Below are 20,746 nucleotides of genomic sequence, written 5' to 3' on the forward strand. Positions count from 1 at the left end.
TGGGCTGAGGTGCAGCTCCTGGGGTGCACGGTGCCCCGGTCTGTTGACCTGAACTAGAGAGACACGCTGTCAGCTCATCCACCCACAGCCATGGTGCCATCATGGCAAGCACCACAGGCCAGACCTGCCTATTCAACATGAGGGAAAATGGAGGCAGAAAGGAGCCTCAGGCGTGCCTTACTTCGGAGACCCAGCCTGGCAGATGGTGGCAGTTCCTTGTTCAGGTGTCACGGTTCGGGATTGTTAACTGTCCCTCTGTCCTCAGAGGCTTTGAGTCCTCTCTCTGACTCATGCTTCCCTTTGTCTGAAACACAGCACCTGATTGCAGTTGAGTTGTTTCCTCAGCCTGCTTCTTGCCAGTAGGATTTTGGGGTTCAGCACCCACTTTTTATTTTGTACTAACTCTGACGCTTGTAGTTCAAGCTGGCAGTGATAGTTCTAAGTTTATGGGCCTCCTGGGGGTCTCACTGGTGTCCATTCCATCAGGCATGAGCCATACCTGGTATCCCTCTGAGATGAGCCCTGCTCTGCCTCGGGGTCCTGAAGGGTGAGGAGTCATGCCCATAAGCTTCTTGGGGCCTAGTTGTTCCATGAGAGCCTGGGAGGCCCACCCTTCATCTCCTTACAGGGGCTCCAGCCATCTTGCTGTACCTCAGCACACAGCACCTTTCCCTTGATGTCACATGCACAGCAGGCTTGCCTTGGACAGAAGCGGAAGGAGGAACTGGCTGGCTGGAGCATTGGGGGCCATGGGGCAGTGGGCTGCTCAGAGGAGAGTCGGTGGCAGGAGGTGCAATGACGATGACATGAGTTTAGGGGAGGGTGTGGAGACGAGGAGACGGATGCAGGTGTCACTCCACCATAGTGTGGGGACAAAGGCTGACTTGGGAAGTCCCACTCGCTAAGCGGCACGGCCTTTCCACCCCTGTGTCATGTAGATTTCTTTAGCATGACTGGAGTTGAATGTTTGGGCTCCTGTCCTGCCTTGTTGTAGACACATGGCACCCTCTGTTCCTCAGTCAGGCACTGGCCTTGATGATGTTTCCTTCCTTAAACACACATAGCTGTCGGTCTGCTCCAGCACTGAAGCCTCAGGGTCACTGCACGGGTGCCTGGCGAGGCAGTAACTGGTGCAGGGGACTGAGCAGGAAGCAGGGAGTGGTCCTGGGCGTCTGAACCCACCGTCTGTGGCACTCTGCTCCTGTTTGGGTGGGGAATGTCCTGGGGGACGCTGGTGGGTGGGAACAACACAGCTCTTGCCTTATGAACCCAGCAAGTAGCAACAGCCCTCGCTGGAGGAGCTGGGTTGGGCTGGGTAGGGGGTGATGGGGTGATGGGGTTTGGGGTCAGGGAGTGATGGTGGATTCCAGGTGCTTTTTTGGAGGCTTCTTTCTAGCCCCTCACTGTAGGCAACTAAGAAGTGTGCCGGGGTGAGTTTTCATCCGTTTCCGATGTTTGGTTTCTCTCATCACGTCACTGTCTTTTCTGAGTTGGTGCTGACCAAGCTCTTGTTGACGGATGTGGGGTTTGGGGTGAGCCCATCATTCACACCTCTTAACTGCCTCTCCCCACCAGCTTAGGAGCTTCATGGAACAGCACGCGCTGCTGCTTTTCTGTCCTGGGTATGGCCTTTGCCGATGCGTCTTGCTCTTAGGCAGACTGTCTTGGACGTGTGCCTGTGCACCGCTGGGGACAGGCCACACTGCGGAGCGTGTGCACACGGCGTGAGGTCCGTCTCCACCGAGCCAGCCTGGGGTGGGATTGCCGTGGGTCTGAAGAGAGAAGGCCAGGTGGATTTTTGTAAAACTAGCAATTAGGTATTTTATTCATGATTACAATGGCCTTCATGTAAAACCTCATCAACCCTCTCACTTTTACTTTTTTAGTACAAAAGTAATACTTGTTATTTTTAGAAAATGTAGAAAACATGCATAGAAATAATTACATTCAGATACTTAGAGAAAGTTAAGAATGTTTCAGCCAAATAGGTTCTTGGCACCCTTCCCTCCTTCCCTCACTTGGCAGGCGTGGATCGCGCACCTGCCCCGGGCCATGGGTGTGCCAACCCCAAGGCCTCGCGTCCCCTGCTCGTGCCTAGAACTGTGCCTAGCATGGAGAGGGCGTTCCCCACTGTGAAATGTGTGGACAGACGGCAGTCTGTTTCCTTGTGTTCGCAGAACTCTTTTAAGTGCCCTGGTATTTGGGCAGGAGATATGAAATTCTACACTCAGAAGGTCCTGCCTGACACACAGTCCTTTTAAAAAGGGTCCTTCCTTCTTCCCAAAGTTCCAAAAAGTCTTTTAGAGACAGCAGGGGGTATTTTCCGTACCTGGTGTATTTGGGCTCCAGCCAGACTCACCAGGATGTCTGGGGGCGCCCGGGCAGAGGAAACGTGCAGAGGCTTAGGAAGCATGGTTGGTGTTTGTGGGATTCTTGGGGTGGTGCCTTGGTGAACTGCCCCAGGACCATCTGGTCAGGTGTGCGGGCAGCTCTGGGCCCAGGGGCTGTGTGCACGGAGCACCTGTCCGTCTGGTGCTGCTAGGGCGCTGGCCCTGAGCTGGTTGCGGAATTGCGGGTCTGCGTCTGCTGTGTTCCTCCCAATGCCTGCAGCACCCCAATTTTTGGCCAGACAGGGCCGGTGCACTTCTGGAGGTGAGCAGAAAGAAACACACGTGACGATCTCAACAGCCGGCGTTAGTAAGAGGCTGTGTCCTCGATGAGAGAGATTCTGTTCCCTGTCACAGGACTCGGGGCAGATTCAGATGTGAAGCACTCACCTTGCTGCAGGCGGGCCATGGCACTGAAATGGCGAGGCACCCTCCCCATTTGCAGATTGTAAGTCTTGGAGCGAGGCTAGCGATTCGTACTTATTTCCACGGGCGGCCGGGGTGCGAGGTGCATGGGGAGAACAGCTGGTCCGTGGCGCTGTGTGCTCTGGGTGGCCTGTGCAGCCCTGTGATGGTCTCCCCAGGCCACCACCTGGCTGCCTAAGGCCCACACACCTGCAGGCTCTGTGTTCTCAGGTGTCTGGCGGCGGATTCTCATGCCTTTGTGTGAGACTTGTCTTTTTCTTCTGAAAGTTTTGTGGGACTTTTTTCATCTCCTTGCTCAGGGCTTGGTGGGCCCTTTGCATTCGAAGATTCTTGTCTGCTTTTAGCTCTGGGAAGCGGCTGGCGCTGTTCAGGGCTGGGAGCCACTCTCTCAGGATTGTGCTGTCATCTGTTGTGTCCTGGGTTACCTGTCCCCTCCCAGGCCCTTTGTTGAAGGCCGAGAGGTCTTCCTGGAAGGGACTGTTTTCCTTATGTTACAGCCTGAGCCTGCGCAGAGTCTTGCATGTAGTCGGCACTCGCAGCACTGCTGAATGGCAGGTGTCTGTGTCTGTCTGTTGAGGGGAACCGTGTGGGGCAGGAGCTGGGACCTGGGAATGGCAGGTGTCCTCTGAGGGGGCCCAAGTGGGAGAGGAGCTGGGGCCTGGGAGGCTAAGGCAAGGGCTGTCTCCAGTCCACGCTGCACCCCGAGAAGGGAAGTGTGGAAAGGTATTGACTGGTGGCCCAGTAAAATGGCCTGGAAGTGGCCTTCATGATTCCAGAATCTGCTCACTCCCTTTGGCACCATGTCCCGCCGTGTCCAGGGTGGGCAGGTCCAGTCTGGTCTGGGTCCAGGGAAGGTCTGGGAAGAGTGACCACTCACCTCTTGGAGGGCCCCTCAGGTGAGTGGTGGAGGTGGCTGGATGTAGGGATGGCCAGTGAGGGTCTGCATGGGTGTGTCTTGGAGGGCAGGCATCAGATCGTCTGGTGTGTGTGTCCCCGATGTGGTGGGAGAGGGGGTGCCGGGTGGGTGTTTGGCACCTGTGGGCACTGTGAGGTGATGGGGGGAGGCTGCTGGGACATGATGACTGTGGAAGGGTGGGAGGTGGGCAGGCGCCTGTGGGGGCAGGTCCCAGCTGGAGAAGGTGATGTGGTGTCTTGCTGTCTCAGGCCCTTCCTCTATGAATCCATGTAAGTGTGGGTAAGCCAAGAATAGCCCGAGTTCAAATGCACCTTTACTGTTAATTGGCTGTGTGCTGGTAGACAAGTTACATAGCTTCTCTGTGCCCCCACTCCCTCATCTGCATGCGAGAATTGTAACAGAGCCTTCCTCAGAGCAGTGGTGTTTAGGATGACATGCGCTGCACGGCAAGTCCTGGTAGTGGGGGCTGCCATAGCAGCCTGTGGGGTCACCCTGGAGGCTGTGATAGTCAATGTAGTGCTGTTCTTGCCCCTCGCTCTCCTCTTCTCCTCAGTGCGCCCAGACTCTCTGCCCTCGGAGGACAGCTTCTCTCTTGCCTCGCACTGTGCACGTGGTCATTACGGCTAGGTACTGGCTTGGTCTTTCCGGCCCTGCCTCGCTTGGGGCCTGCTGCATCGTGGCTCAGGGCTAGGACCCCTCTCTGTACTTGCAGGTCTGGGGTGCTGCCCAGCATGAGTGGAGGAGTTTATCAGAACAGGACCTTTCATAGGAGGTTTTAACTTTGGAAGGGAATAGAAAAGTGTCCTGGCAGCAATATTTATTTCTAGATCACCCTGAGTTTGTTTCCTTTGTTTTGTTTTATTGTCCTCTTTACACGCTGAGTTTTTAATGATGAGTGAGTGAAGGAGTGACAGTGTGGGTTGAGCATCCCTTTCCAGATGCTCCAGAATCGGAAACCTTTGACACGGATATGACGCCCCGGGCATCGCTGAGCTGGTGACACCTTTGCTTTCTAATGGCTTGATGGACACAAACCTTGTTTCATGGACAACATTATCAAAAATACTGCACAAAATTACCCTCAGGCTGTGTGTATAAGGTGTATATGAAACATACATGAATTTCCTGTTCAGACCTGGGTCCTATCGCAACATATCTCATTACGTATATACAGATATTCCAGAATCAGAAAAAATCCACAGCACTTCAGGTCCCAAAAATCTCTTCTAAGGGACACTCAGCCTGTGTGGTGTGGTTGGTGACTGCTGATGGGAGGCGGCAGTGTTGTGCGGCCAGTGGCGACCTTCGTATCACATCCCATCTTTGCCTTGGGGCTTGGATGAATTGCTTCTGGCTGGACCTTGTTCCCTTTTCCACACAACGAAGAGGCTGGGTTAGATGATCTCCAGTCAGGGTGTTTCAGAGTTAGCTGGAAGGTGTGTGTGTGTGTGTGTGGAGTAGTTGGAGCTTCCTGGCCTTGCCCCAGACTTACTAAGTCAGAGTCGCTGGGAGGTGCAGGGGCCTGGGAGCGGGCGTTCTTACTGGTAGCCCCGATGCTGTAATGCAAGTTCAGCTGGAATCCAGTGCCCTGTGGTCTTCTGAATTTCACTGTCTGTTCTGCTAGCTTTACTATTAATTGATACAGTTTAAGGAAAAATTAAACTAGAAGCTGAACATATGTGATTATTTTGGGAGGCCAAAGCGGGAGGATTGCTTGAGGTCAGAAGTTTGAGACTAGTCTGGGCAACAGAGTGAGGCCTCGTCTACAGAAAAATTAACTGGGTGTCTTCCCCTCGGCCCCTTCACCCACGTGGTGAGCACTGTGGACCTGCGAGGGTGTGAGGGTTGCGTTCCTGCGTTCTGGACTCTTTTCCCACTAAGAAGCAGCCGTGTGAAATATGAGTTGGCAAGGAAGATCAGCATGTAGGCTTAGACCCAGACGGTATCTGTAGCCTCCTGAGCTACCTGGACCTGGGCTTGAGCCCAGTGGTGAACAGCCTCAGTAAGGGGGACCACCACCTGAAGGTCGGGGTCCTGCACCTGGCCAGGAGAGAGGAAGATCACGGTGCCACTGAAATTCTTGTGCTGGACCAGGAAGCTGATCTCCGGGAGCTGTCTCAAAGACTGGGATGAATGTGGAGATGGTCCTAATGTCCAGGGGAAGTTTCTGCCAAAATCAGAGCAATTTAAATTGCCAGAAGGAGGTGAAGGGCAACCACAGGTTTCAACAAAGACAAGCTGAAGCAATGCAAACTGGTTTTATATTAGATACATGACTTAAAATATCTCAATACAGTTTTACAGTTTTCTCCAAAAAAAAAAAATTAGCTGAGTATGGGGGTGCGCTCGCTATGGCTAGAGCCCAGGAGTGGGTTTGAGGCTGCCCTGAGCAATGACTGTGCCCCTGCTCTCCAGCCTGGGCAATGGAGTGAGACCCTGTCTCTAAAAAATAAAGACAAACGTGATTATAGATAATAAGATATTACTTATATGAATTACACACCATTTCTTTTTAATAAGCAGAGGCACATGACAGTAAGAGTCTAGTGGAAAAATTGAGTGGACTCCATAGAAGACTGTTATCCATCATTATGTCACACAGTGTGAGGCGGATGGTGTAAATAAACTGGGAAGTCATGTCTTTCATTGAGGTAGTATCTATTCCTGTTTGAAGAGAAAGCCAAGAGGTGCTCTGTTCCTGGAGGAAGCCATCAAGGCTTCATGACCTGCTGTCCTGGGGCCGTTCACAGTGACAGCTGGCATTTGCTGTAACGGGAACAACAGCACCTTTGTTGTGTGACATCTACCATGTGCCAGATGCTTTTCCAAGTGTGCTTTAGTGAGACCGTTTCACGCATGTCCTGCTTTCCCTCTCGCTTCACCTGTGATAAAGTGATTCCCCCTTGTATTTGTTTCCTGGGGTTGCTGAAAGAAATTACCACAAACTGGGGGCTTAAGACAACACGCATTAATTCTCCTGCGTTTTCAGGGGCCTCATGTCTGCAGTCACTGTGACCTGGCTGATGGCAGATGTGGCAGAACTGGTTCCTCTGGCGGCTTTAAGTCTGCTTCCTTCGCCTTTGCAGCTTCTGGAGGCGACCGCCTGCCTGTCTGCCTGGGCTCGAGACCCATCCTTGAATCCCTGCGGTCTCTGCATCCTTCCCACATGGCCATCCCCTCTGGCTCTGACCCCAGGCTCACACGGGCGCACCTGACACTCTCCCCATCTCCAGAGCCTTCACGAGGTCACGTGGATGGGAGGAGCCATCCAGAAGCTTGGGAGTGAAGACGTGGGTGTGTCAGGGCCATCAGCCAGCCTGTCACACCTCTGAAGGAGATCCAATGAGAAGATCCCCAGGGATGTTTCTTGGCCAACTTTTACATTTATTTATTTATTTTTTAATGATGAACATTAAATAGTTAAATGCCCAGTCCTAATATTTAAATTATTAATACAGTACTACTTAGATATTGAGTAATGTAATTTATATTCATTTTTGACTCTTCTCTATCAAAACATAATTTTACTAAGTGCGCATGTTGTATGTCTGTGTTTGTCATCACAGAAGCCACTCTTGGAGCCACCCAGTAATAGCCTTTCCACTTTATCTAGTTCTGTAGCTTTTGTGTGTGTAAATTACTTCAAATCTGTTTGTGATCCTGTTGCTGGAAACTGTATCCCAAGACACAAAAATCTGTTCTAATACCTTTAAAACAATTATTTCTTTAAAAAGCATACCCTCTGTTCTATTTTGCGTCTTCACAACATCATCACTTACTGTATTGCTTTTTCAAGTGATCTTTAAAGAGTCTTGCAGGAGAGACTACACGGCAGGCCCGGGACCATCCGGAGAGGCCTGTGTGCCAGGCTGGCCCCTGAGTGGTGTCAGGACGCCACCGTCCTCACTGAGGAGGGGCTCCCTGTGCTCAGCTGCTTGTGTGGGCAACGGGGTTTGTGCTGAGAACCTGCCTTCCCTCTGGGAGTCCAGAGTCTGGGTGCCAGGCAGGCAGAGAGTGCCCATGTGCCCAGCCCGCAGTCAAAACTCTGGCACTGAGTCTCCGGTGGTCTTCCCTGGTGATGACACTGCACACACTGTTACGGCTCACTCTGGGGGGAGCTCAGTGCGTCCTGCGCGACCCCACCGGGAGAGGATTCTGGAAGCTCGGGCCAAGTTTCCTTAGGACATCGCCCCATGGGCCTCTGCCCCTGCCGATTTTGTGTGGAATCCTTTCGCTCTGATGAATCTCAGCTGTGAGTGCACCTTTGTACTAAGTCCTGGGAATCACTGGCCTGGGGGTGGTCTGGGAACCCCTGACAAGTTTGTTCTTAATGACAACCAATACTTTTAAAGTCATACCCCCTGGAAGAATTGAGTTAATATGATGTTTCTTTGCTTTTTTGGTGGTGGTTTTTATCTAGCCTGTTGGGTGGCCTCTGCAGTATTGATTGAGGTTGTTCAGGCTAATGCACTTTCCCCCACACAGTATATTCAAAATAAATTAATGTGGAAGGGTCAGGGAATATTAGGTGACCCCTCTCCTGAGGGGAAACTCTAGGTGAGGGAATTTGCAATCAACTAAGGAGTTAGACTCTGTTCTGCAGGTGCCTTTGAACCTGAAGCCTGTAGTAGGCCTTGCTTCTCACGCTTGGACTCTGCTGTCCTATGAAACGTGGGTTTGGGTGTGTTTGTTCTGAGTGGAGCCCGAGAGTCTGCCTTTCAGACAGGCTGCCAGTCCACGGACGACACTTTGAGTAGCAAGGGGCTCTTTCCATCCAAAGAGGGTGTGGAAACAGCACGGGGAAGCAGTCTTGCATCCTCACGCCCACGGTGGGTCGGTGGGTCTGCCGGGCAGGAACAGGAACTCGTGCAGTAACAAGGTAGCAGTTGTGGGAGACATTTTCTACTCCGAAAGGAAGTTTCTTTGCCTAACTTGAAGATTTATTATCTATAGACACTTAGAGGTGCTTTCTGTGGTGGTTTTTATTATGAATTATGTTTTTGTGTTTAGGTAATACCAGTGAGCAGTGGAGAAAGATGGGCTTTAATAATGAGCTGTTCATTTTTCTTTCTTAGGGCACTGTTTGAAGAAGCAAACATGGTAGCATCAAGCATTCCCTCAAATATGGCTCCACGGGAACAATGAGACGTGCTCTTGGTCTTGGAAGCTCATCAGAATGTTTAGAGTTGGGGAGGTGTCCAAGCGCCCATTGCCTGGGCCGGCGCCCCCGAGGGTGCGGAGTGTGGAGGTTGCCCGGGGGAGGGCCGGCTATGGATTCACACTTTCGGGACAGGCGCCCTGTGTGCTCAGCTGCGTCATGAGAGGGAGCCCTGCGGATTTCGTGGGCCTCCGAGCTGGAGACCAGATATTTGCTGTCAATGAAATCAACGTGAAAAAAGCGTCTCATGAAGATGTAGTGAAATTAATTGGGAAGTGCTCTGGTGTCCTGCACATGGTGATCGCTGAAGGCATCGGCCGCCTGGAATCCTGTTCCAGTGACGAAGACGGGGGACTCTATGAAGGAAAAGGCTGGCTGAAACCCAAGCTGGATTCTAAAGCACTTGGTATAAACAGAGCAGAGCGAGTCGTGGAGGAAATGCAGTCTGGTGGAATTTTCAATATGATTTTTGAAAACCCGAGCCTTTGTGCGAGCAGTTCAGAGCCCTTGAAATTGAAACAAAGATCGCTTTCGGAGTCGGCCGCAGCTCGATTTGATGTTGGACATGAAAGTATAAATAATCCAAATCCCAACATGCTTTCTAAGGAGGAAATATCAAAAGTTATTCATGATGATTCAGTTTTCAGCATTGGACTAGAAAGTCATGACAATTTCGCATTGGATGCAAGTATTTTAAATGTGGCGATGATCGTGGGCTACTTAGGCTCCATTGAGCTTCCTTCCACGAGTTCCAACCTGGAGTCCGACAGCTTGCAAGCCATCCGCGGCTGCATGCGGCGCCTGCGGGCAGAGCAGAAAATCCACTCGCTGGTGACAATGAAGATCATGCACGACTGTGTGCAGCTGAGCACTGACAAGGCTGGGGTCGTGGCCGAGTACCCGGCCGAGAAGCTGGCCTTCAGCGCCGTGTGCCCGGATGACCGGCGATTTTTCGGGTTGGTGACCATGCAGACGAATGATGACGGGAGCCTGGCCCAGGAGGAGGAGGGCGCCCTGCGGACTTCCTGCCACGTGTTCATGGTGGACCCAGACTTGTTTAATCACAAGATCCACCAAGGCATTGCTCGGCGGTTTGGGTTTGAGTGCACGGCTGACCCGGACACCAATGGCTGTCTGGAATTCCCGGCGTCCTCCCTCCCTGTCCTACAGTTCATCTCTGTCCTGTACCGAGACATGGGCGAGCTGATTGAGGGCATGCGGGCCCGCGCCTTTCTGGACGGGGACGCCGATGCCCACCAGAACAACAGCACCAGCAGCAACAGTGACAGCGGCATCGGGAACTTCCACCAGGAGGAGAAGAGCAACCGAGTCCTTGTGGTGGACCTGGGTGGGAGCTCAAGCAGGCACGGCCCCGGAAGCAGCGCGTGGGACGGTGTGGGTGGGAGGGGTACCCAGCCCTGGGGTGCTCCCTGGACTGGGCCCTTCTGTCCGGACTCCGAAGGGAGCCCCCCATTTGAGGCTGCTCATCAGACTGACAGGTTCCGGGACCTAAACAAGCACCTAGGACCGGCCTCTCCTGTGGACGTGCCTCCAGCTTCTTTGAGGAGCTCAGTCCCCCCTTCCAAGAGGGGCACCGTGGGCACCAGCTGTGGTTTCAACCAGCGCTGGCTCCCGGTTCACGTGCTCCGGGAGTGGCAGTGCGGACATGCCAGCGACCAGGAGTCTTACACAGATTCCACTGACGGCTGGTCCAGCGTCAACTGCGGCACACTGCCCCCTCCTATGAGCAAGATCCCCGCAGATCGCTACAGGGTAGAGGGCAGCTTCGCACAGCCCCCACTGAGCGCCCCGAAGAGGGAGTGGTCCAGGAAGGCCTTTGGAATGCAAAACATTTTTGGTCCCCATCGAAATGTTCGAAAGACTAAGGAAGATAAAAAGGTAAGCCTGCCAGAAGCCGCTCAGCACAGAGGCCCAGCCTCCTCACTTAGCAGCCATGGGGAGGCGACTCCCAGTCACCAGGTTGCACAGTCCTGGCTTCCTCTGGCTGGCCCTGTGGCCTCTGTGGCCATCACAGGGTGTCTGCATTGCCTCTGGGCTGCAGACTGTGTCTTGCTGGGACTCCTCGCCCCCTGCCCTGTTGGAGTCCCTGGTTCTGGTTCTGGCTCTGATGGCTGGGTCTGGGCAGGACATCTGGGCAGGAGAGGTGGTGGCGAGAGGGAAGTTGTCATCTTAGAGCTCAGGGTAAGGCCCTTCCTCCCCTTCCTGCTCCTCCCTTGCTCTGTCCCTGTGGCCCCTTGAAGCCCATTTTAGGTCTGACCCCAGAATCTTCATCCCAGTGTCCCACATCCCTCTTGAGACGAGAATATTCTTGAAGTACCGGGATCCTCCATGGGGGATATCTTGCTGTGGAAAACGCCGGCTGGACTCTGTAGTGGGCCCTGGGAGCCGCATGCTGCCTGCTCACCAAGGGGTACCTCATGGTGTATAGTGCTGCCTTGAAGACCTGGACCCATCAGCATCCCTTTGGGGGCCCTGCCTTCCTTTAGGAGCTAAGTTTGGAGCAGGAAAGAGAGTAAATGAGCAAAGCTGGGAACCCTCTGGAAGGGACTTTGTCCAGCAGGAGGCAGTGCTGCCATGCGGGACTGTGCGGGGCTGTGCCTGTGCGGTTGGGTGCAGGGAACCCTCTGGAAGGACTTCCTCCAGCAGGAGGTGGTGCTGCTCTGTGGGGCTGTGCGGTGGGTGCTCTGTTTGGAGCCAGGGCCGTTCTGACAGGTGATGGGGGTGGGCACTTAGCTTCCTTTGTTTCAGAGAAACTACTCTGGCCTTTTATGATGTAAAGACACCGTTTTAGTGTTTGTTCACTTCCTGAGACTATCCAAAGAACACCCTCTAAGGCTGCTGACTGGGTGGGCAGGGCCGGGGAGTAGGAAAGGCTGTGTTTGACGATTATTTCTACTCGATTCCCCCACCCAGGGCTAGTGTTTTCCATGATGAAATGTGGCACCTGAGAGAGCATTTAAAGGCAAGGAAGAAGCTGTGGCATATGCCTGTGACTCAGTGCTTTGCAGGCTGAGGCAGGAGGTTCGCTTGAGCCCAGGAGTTCAAGGCTGCCGTGAGCTATGTTGCAGCCACTGCATTCTAGCCTGGGTGACAGAGTGAGACTCTGACTCTAAAATAAAATAAAATTTAAAAAATGGAGGAAGGAGAGATTTCTCGTTTTATCGCCTCAAAATGATCACTGATAATATTTTGATGTATGTAAGCATATAATTGTGTTTTTTTAAAACACTTGTAATCATATGGATTTTTAGCTTCCTCTTTATTTTTGGGGACAGGGTCTGGCTCTGTTGTCCAGGCTCAAGTGCAGTGGCTCGATCGTAGTTCACTGCAGCCCCTGCTCCTGAGCTCAAGTAATCCTCCCACCTCAGCCTCCTGAGCAGCTGGGACTACAGGCACTGGCTACCATGCCCGGCTAATTTTTATATTTTTTGTAAAGATGGGATTTTGCCATGTTGCCCAGGCTAGTCTTGAATTCCTGAGCTCAAGTGATCCTCCTGCCTCAGCCTCCCAGAGTGCTGGGATTACAGGCATAAGCCACACCACACCTGGCCTCAGCCTCCTTTTTAGAGGAGTCATTCTGCAGCTGCGCGTGCTGCTGCTGTCTTTTCCTGTCTCTTGATCTGAGCCCTGGGCTGGATTCTCAAGGAGGTGCCCTCCTGCCTGCCCTGGGCCTCCCCTCACTTCCCCGTGGAGCCCGTAGATGGTGGTGCAGGGCCACTGCCAGGGAGCCGGCCTCAATGTGAGCTGCCTGTATTGGCCAGGGATGGAGAGGTGAAGAGCCCTGGAAAGTGGTGAAAATGTTCTTTGGCATCAGGAGATTCCTCATCTCTTTGAATACATATTTAAAACTGTGTTTTCTCCACTGCTGTAGTGTAGTGAAGGTTGACACTGGTGTTTATGTGGTTCTTTGTGGATTACAGGGCACCTTCACCTGCTTTCTCCTGAAATTCAAAGTGACCTGGACAGTGGGGAGTATGACGCTATTTTAGTTGATTGACAGTGATGCTTATGGTCCTTAGGGGACCTGAGAGACAGATAACGCTGTCATCCCCATCCCACCAGTGAATGGACTACTCCTTGGGGCGGGTGACATGGGTGTGTAGGTGGGATTGTGATGCCAGTCTTGGGCTTCTTTGCAGTGAAGATGAGGGTCCTGGCTCTTCCCATCCACGCTGGAGCAGAGCAGAAGGGGAGCCGGCATGTCCTCAAGGTTGGAAATAACAGTGCGGTTGTCACTGCTTTGCAGAGTGCATCCTTACCTTGATAGGAATCCTGAGGCCATCAGGCCAGGAGATTGAGGTTTGGCTATCAGGTGACTTGCCTGCAGTCACAGGGCATGTAAGTGCTGGGACCAAGACAGCCCTGGCACTCCGTGTCGCTTCCCACCGAGACACTCCTGTATGTGATTTGGAATGGCCTTCATAATGTGGTGTGATACACTGTCTAAAAATAAATAGGTAGTAACATGTTGTGTTTTATGGGTTCCTGCTGTAATCTCTTGAAGTTTGTCTGTTGCTATTTACTTTGCCAAGTGGGCCTTCCTGCGTAGTTAGGTCAGTCTGATCCCATAGCCTCCCCCGTTAGAGCAGCAGAAGCTTCCAGCGGTCATGATGTGGCCACAAGATGGGTCCGGACGTCCCTCTGGGCAGGTCTGCAGAGCTTTGAAGGTGGCCGTGACCATCCACAATGATCAGAGTCCAACCTGCACGCTGGCCTGTGCTGAGAGAAGGGGCCAGCAGGGATGCAGGAAGGGCCTGGAAATTAGAGGAAGAAGAAGAGTTGGCACAGGGAGGGAGAGAGCAGAGGAGGCCCCTGGAGGGTGCAGCGGTGTCAGGTAGCAAGCTTCACGTGACTCCGGATTGTTAGTGGTGACGGGGACTTTAGGGCTTTACTTTGCACAAACTCAGGTGGAATCAGTCAGGATCCAGCCAGGAGATAGGAAACACAGCAGTATTTGAACAGGAAAAATTCAGTATACAGAATTGTTAGCAAAGGAAAAGATGGTTAGCTGCTGAAAGACAGAAAAGACAAGGCTAACGTCATCAGTGTGGAAAGGGGCTGAGTCTGGAAAAGTGGGTGTGGGAGGTTTAGATGCCTAGAGTAGGGGCCTTATCTGACAGGACCGTGAGTCTGTCACAGCTGTGAGAGAGTGAGGCAGCTCCCGGCTGAGGATTGGTAGCTGTCCCCAGTCCCCAGGAAAAATGATGTGGGACCCTCACATGCCAGCCCACATCACCTGGGAAGCAGTGCCCGTGCCCAGTGCTGAACATGGAGCCCCTGGTCAGGATAGCCATGTGGTCTTCAAGGCCCAGTGCCAGGATCAGAAGCCGGGCATGGCAGGGTGGGCTTGGTGCTCAGAGGAAATGCCTTGATTCCTGGCACAGTGCCTCGTTTGGCTACCCAGCGTCTGTATGCACCCTTCTTCAATACCCCCCAAGGGCATCTAACCCCCAACTTCTCCTTTTGAACCCACTTTGGCTTGCCTGCACCCCAGTGCGGGGTTTTCTGTGGCTGTGGAGCAGCTCTGGCCTGGACAGCCCCGTCAGCTCCTCTCTGCAGTGCGCTGCAGGCGCGTGGTGTCCAGCATGCTCTGAGGCCCAGGCCTGGGGAGGGGCCCCTGCCGACGGTGTCCTTGGCTTAGGCACTCGCTCTTAGCCCTAGAAGAATCTTCAGCATTCTGTCTACACAGTTATTACTGGTTCCGTGAACGTTAAACGTTCCCTTTTAAATTACTGGCACCAGCCTTTCTTAATCTGTATGCAAAAAAAGCTGACTATTAGAAGAAATATAATGCTGCATCTAGTCACAAGTTGGTGTCTAAGGCCAACAGTTCTGTGTCCTAACTGCCACTAGATTCTCCATTGCTGTCCTTTCCCAAGGCTTTTGTCACTGCCACCTCCATCCTGCTGTCCGCAGGCTCAGCCCAGGTTTCCGCCCTCAGTGGCCACTTGCTCCTGTGGAGGCCTGGAAACCAGCGAGCCAGACTCTTTGTTGCTCAGCATTTCGACCTCTTCTTGGTGAGATGGAAAGCTTTAACCCCCTGCACACTGACCCAGGTGATGACTTTGTGCCAGCTCATCCTCGTCAGCTTCTCCCTCCTCTGGGGAGGAGCAAGGAATGGGAGCTGAGTTACTTGTAGACTTGCTGAGAGTCTGAAATTCTTGAAGCGGATGATTTGATCTTTGGAAGTGGACTGCTTTCCCTTTTGTGTAGTTTGCTCCTTGTCTCTGCCTAATGTCTGTAGCCAGCACAAACTGGTTCTCATGGAGATAAACACTCAGGCCTGTGACTATAAAAGGGGTTGACGTGAAAGAGAACCCAGAATCTCGAAATGCTTCTGTCATCAAAAATGATGGCCTTGTGTTTCATTTAAGGCAAGTGTGTTTAATTCTGTGTCTTTGCAAACTGACTCAAAGTTATATTAATTAAATAAATTATATTAATTAAAATACCTGGTTAAGTAGCAGCACCCATGTTCTTAAAATTTCCATACAATGGATTTTGGAAATTTTAAAAATGAAAATATGTTATTTATGATATGTAAAGGATTGATTGGTGTAATTTTGAAATGAATGAATAAATACTTTTACATTCCTCAGTTTAATTTCTGGTATGAGAAACGTCAGTAGCTGAAACCCACAAAGATAAAGGCTCGCTGACGTGCTCAGTAGTTTTTAGGTCCTCCCGGGAGTCCTGAGACCACAGCACCTGAGGACTGCTGCCCGCAGAAGGGTGGATTTGCAGTGCCTTCCTTCCTTCTCAGCTGTTTCTTACTGAGATAAGACCATTAACAGGAGAATGGAGAAATACCTCATGGGTGTACCAAAGAGCTACATCTGAGCCAGATTGTGGTACCTGCATCACCTGAAGTACATCCGAAAACAGCGCTCATAAAAAAGGCAAAGTACAGAAGCCTCAAGCCCGTGAGCAGTGCAGTCTGCTGTCCAGGGTGGTGCCTGCCCCTAGGTGGGAGGACAAGCCAGGGGCGAGCGGGAGGGCGAGGAAGTGCGAGGCCAGGGGGGCCTCTCCCGGAGGGGTGCCGCGGCGCCTTGCTCGTGCTGGTGCAGTTTTATGTCTCGCAGTGCAGTGTGTTGGTGGGTGGGTGCTCATCATCTCATTCTCCACCACTGTATTCATAATAACATACCCAAGCACTGTAAGAGTCGGAGCCTTAGATGCTGCTGCTGCCTCTGTCCCGCTCCACATGGAGAGCTGCAGTTCAGAGTCCGCTTCCTTTCATGCACTTACTCTGTCTGCACAACCTCTTGGATATTCTCCTCCTTTTCCTTCCCTTTATTGAAAATACATGTGACATACTGCTGTGAGTTACTTTTTTCTAAAACACATTTCTCATGTACTTAGTTGTTTATCAATTTTAAAAACTCTTCTTCATTGTAGTGGCCACATGGTATTCCATCGTATGCCTGTGCCATTTTTTATTGAATCAGTTCCCAGTTGATGGCAACCTCAGACTGTTTCTAGATTTCATTATCAACTGGATTGCAGTAAAAATTCTTAGGGTTCTATCTTTGTATATATGTGAGTTTTCTTTTGGGTAGGTTCCTAGATGTGGAATTGCTATTTTTAAAAGTGTATGTGCATTTTAAAGTTTGCCAAATTGCCCACCAAAGAGGTCTTCCAGTTTATATTTTTGTCAGTAGTGTGTGTGTGTGTATGCCCCTTTTTTATTGAAGGAGAATTTGTGTTATTTTGATGTACAGAAAACTCAACAGTGTTCATTTCACCCAGTTTAGTGACAGGTTTCATGGCCTTTGCCTTTTCCAGGTTGGCAACGTGAGCCACAGATTTTGGTCCCAGAGCGTAGCCTTCCCAGTGATGGCAGATCTTGTCATATCTGTTGTCGTGGGTCTTGATAGCTTCCGCCAGCTTAGAGCTCCCTTGTCTTCCAAGTTAACCTGTGTGAAGGTGACAGTGGAGCAGACTCGTCGGTCCTGCAGGCTTGACGCCCTCATCAGGCCTTCTCCTTGACAGTGCGGTAGGGAACCCACATCTCAGGACACAGGCAGGCAGGAAGACAACCAGCTCAGTGGGAGCCACGTCACGTGCAGTTACCACTAGCTGAGCCTTCTTGTTTTCCACGAATGTTGTGACAGCATCAACTCCTGTTGGAAGGACACATGGTCTGTCTCTTAGTGGGGATGTCCCCCAGGCCAGCAGTCTCTGCTTCTTCTCTTGCTTGTCTCTGGTTAGTGCTGTGGGCCAGCATACGTGGTTGGCTAGCTGCCTGTGGCCTGAGCCCTGGGTGAACCAGTGAATCACAGGAGGTGCTTTCAGCCACTCAAGGAGGGTGGCCCTTTGCCGCTGCAGCCTGATACAGCAGGCCCTTTGACAAAGTGGGCGAGGTCCCTGTAATGGCTGGACATCCTGTCCAGTGCAGAAATTCTTAGGCCTTTCCTCAGATGTCCATCTTCTTGGCCTCCTGCTGCTGCATGGTGGCAGGGGCCAGGGCCACCTCCCTCCGTTTGGCCTTCTTCCTTTTCAGCATCTTAGGTAGCTGGAGAAGAGGCCCTTTTCCTCCTACCCGTGTAGCTCTAGAGTTTTATCAGTCTTTTATTTATTTGCCAATCTGAGAGGAAAGAAATGGTATTATTTAATTTCTTAAATTGAGCAATTTTGTATGTTAATTGACCATAAATATTTCTTTTATTGTCTACTCCTGATTCATGTACCTTGGCCATTTTTCTACCTAATTGTAGGCCTTTTTCTTATTGATTAGTAAGAGCTCTTTGTATATAAAAGAAATTAGTGCCTTGGTCAAAATATTGTAAACTAGTTATAAAAAATCTGCCAAAGGGGAAAAATTGAAAATGAATGAATTTTTGGTAGCTACAGTTCAGATAGAGAGTGGGAATTTTCTTGGGAGGAGTTTTCTGAAAGGTGATTTATGCATGCTTGGAGGGTAAAGGATAGGATTTGTTGGTTCAGAAATGCAGCTTAAGTTTCATTTTGATTTATTTGATATGAACCTTGTCATAAAATCAATGAGTAAATTTGATTATTTTTATAATTTATTGTATAGATTAAAAGCTCCGTAATAGGGATGTGCTATGGTCTGAATGTTTGTCCTCTCTGAAACTCATGATGAAACGTCATCCCCAATGTGACAGTATTAAGAAATGAGGCCTTTAAGAGGTGATTGGGTCATAAGGACTCTGCCCTCATGAATGGCAGAATCCATAATCCATTCATCCTTGATAGGTTGTCACAGGAGTGGATTAGTTATCAAGAGGGTGGGTCTGAATAATGAGCAGTGAGATTGAATCAGTAACAAAAACATCTCCTAACAGAGAAAAGCCCAGGGCCAAGTAGATTCACAGCCGAATTCTACCAAACCTACGAAGAACTAGTACTAACCCTCCTGAAACGGTTCCAGAAAATGGAGGGTGAGGGAGTTCTTCCTGACTCATTCTATGAGGCCAGTATCACCCCAGTACCCAAACCAGACAAGGACACAACACCAAAAGTACAGACCAGTATTTCTGTTGAACATAGATGTACAAATTTCAACAAAATACTAGCAAACTGACTCCAGCAGCACACCAAAAAGATAATATGCTATGATGTGTTATGTGCCAGGGATGCAAGGATGGTTCAACATATGCAAATCAGTAAATGTGATACATCCCATAAATAGAATTAGGAACAAAACCATATGACCATCTTAGAAAAAGCAGTTGGTAAAATTCAGCATGATAAAAAGCCTCAACAAACAAGGCGTAGAAGCTCAAAATGATAAAGGCCGTCTATGACAAACCCACAGCCAACATCATACTGAAAGGGGAAAAGTTTGAAAGCATTGCCTCTGAGAACTGGAACAAGACAAGGATGCCCACTCTCATCACTCCTATTCAACATAGTACGGGAAGTCCTAGCCAGAGCAGTCAGGCAAGAGGAATAAATAAAAGGCATACCAGTTAGAAAAGAGGAAGTCAAATTATCCTGGTTTGCTGATGACATAATCTTTTTTTTTTTTGAGACAAAGTCTCGCTCTGTCACCCAGACTGGAGTGCAGTGCTGCTATTCTAGGTCACTGTAACCTCAAACTCCTGGACTCAAGGGATCCTCCTGCCTCAGCCCCCCAAGTAGCTAGGACTACAGGTGCATACTACCATGCCTGACTAATTTTTAAATTTTTTTGTAGAGGTGGAGTGTTACAGTGTAGCCTAGGCTGGTCTCAAACTTCTGGTTCAAGCAATCTGCCTGCCTTGGCTATCCAAAGTGCTGGGAGGTATGAGCCACCGCCCCTGGCTAGATGTGACCTTATATCTAGAAAAACCTAAAGACTTGATTGAAAAACTCTTAGATTGGATAAATAAATTCAGCAAAGTTGCAGGACACAAAATCAATGTACAAAAATCAGTAGTGTTTGTTTACATCAATAATGATCTAGCTGAGAAAGAAATCAAGGAAGCAGTCCCATTTACAATAACTACAAAAATAAAATACCTAGGTATCAACTGAACCAAGGAAGTGAAAGATGACACAAACCAATGGAAAAACATTCATGTTTATGGACTGGAATAATTAATATCATTAAAGTGACCACACTGTCTGAAGCAATCTACAAATTCAATGTAATCCCTACCAAAATACCAACGTAATTTTTCACAGAAGTAGAAAATGCAGTCCTAAAATTTATATGGAACCAAAAAAGAACCTGAATAGCCAGAGCAATTCTAAGCAAAAAGAACAAAGCTGGAGATATTGCATTACCTGACTTCAAATTATACAAGGCTGTAGTAACCAAAACAGCATGTTACTGGTATAAAACTAGACAACAAAATAGAGAACCCAGAAATAAAGCCACATATTTACAGCTAAGTGATCTTTGACAAAGTTAACAAGAACAGACAATGGGGAAAAGACATCCTTTTCAATAAATGGTACTGGGAAAATTGGATTGCCCTGTATAGAAGAATGAAACTGGACTCGTATCTCTCACCATACACAAAATCAACTCAAGCTGGGTTAAAGACTTAAACCTGAAACTATAAAAATACTAGAAGAAAACCTAGGGAAACTCTTTTGGAGATTGGTCTCGGCAAATAATTTATTGTTGAATTCTCAGAAGTACAGGCAACAGAAACAAAATTGGACAAGTGGGAGTTAAAGAACTTCTGCACAGCAAAAGAAATAATCAACAGAGTGAACAGATAGCCTGCAGGATGGAAGAAAATATTTCCAAAATATGCACCTGACAAGGGTCTAATATCCAGAATATACGAACACTCATACAACTCACAGCAACAAAATAATGCCATTAAGAAGTGGGCAAAGGATATGAATAGACATTTTTCAAAAGAAGATATACAAATATTCAACAGGCATATGAGAAAATGCCCAGTATCAGTTATCATCAGAGAAGTGCAAATTAAAACCACAGTGAGATATCTTACCTCACTCAGAACGACTGTTAATAAAAAGTCAAACAATAGCAGATGTTGTCAAGGGAACTCTTATACACTGTTGGTGGGAATGTAAATTAGTACAGCCTCTATGGAAAACAGTATGTAGATTTTTCAAAGTCCTAAAAATAGAGCTACCATTTGAACCAGCAATCCTACTACTGGATATCCAGCTACCCATAGGAAAAGAAATCATTATATCAAAAAGATACCTGTACTCTTGTGTTTATTGCAGCACTATCCACAGTAGCAAAGATAAGGAATCAACCTAAGTGTCCGTCAGTGGGTGAGTGGATAAAGGAAACGTGGCATCTATACCCAGTGGAATACTCTTCAGCGTGGCATCTATACCCAATGGAATACTCTTCAGCGTGGCATCTATACCCAATGGAATACTCTTCAGCGTGGCATC

General features: G+C 49.7%; 1 protein-coding gene across 1 annotated transcript in view; it reads left to right on the top strand.

Annotated features, from left to right (window-relative positions):
- Positions 1-7,524: 7,524 nt before the first annotated feature.
- Positions 7,525-20,746, top strand: part of RGS12 (regulator of G-protein signaling 12) — a 125,593-nt gene continuing 112,371 nt past the window's right edge. The window contains exons 1-2 of the mRNA XM_011935376.1: positions 7,525-7,680; positions 8,805-10,786. Of these exons, the coding sequence (XP_011790766.1) occupies positions 8,906-10,786 (1,881 nt within the window). The 5' untranslated portion in view covers positions 7,525-7,680; positions 8,805-8,905. The remainder of the gene's footprint in view (positions 7,681-8,804; positions 10,787-20,746) is intronic.

This window comes from Colobus angolensis, unplaced genomic scaffold (genome assembly GCF_000951035.1).
Source record: "Colobus angolensis palliatus isolate OR3802 unplaced genomic scaffold, Cang.pa_1.0 Scaffold143, whole genome shotgun sequence".
Taxonomy (NCBI): Eukaryota; Metazoa; Chordata; class Mammalia; order Primates; family Cercopithecidae; genus Colobus; species Colobus angolensis.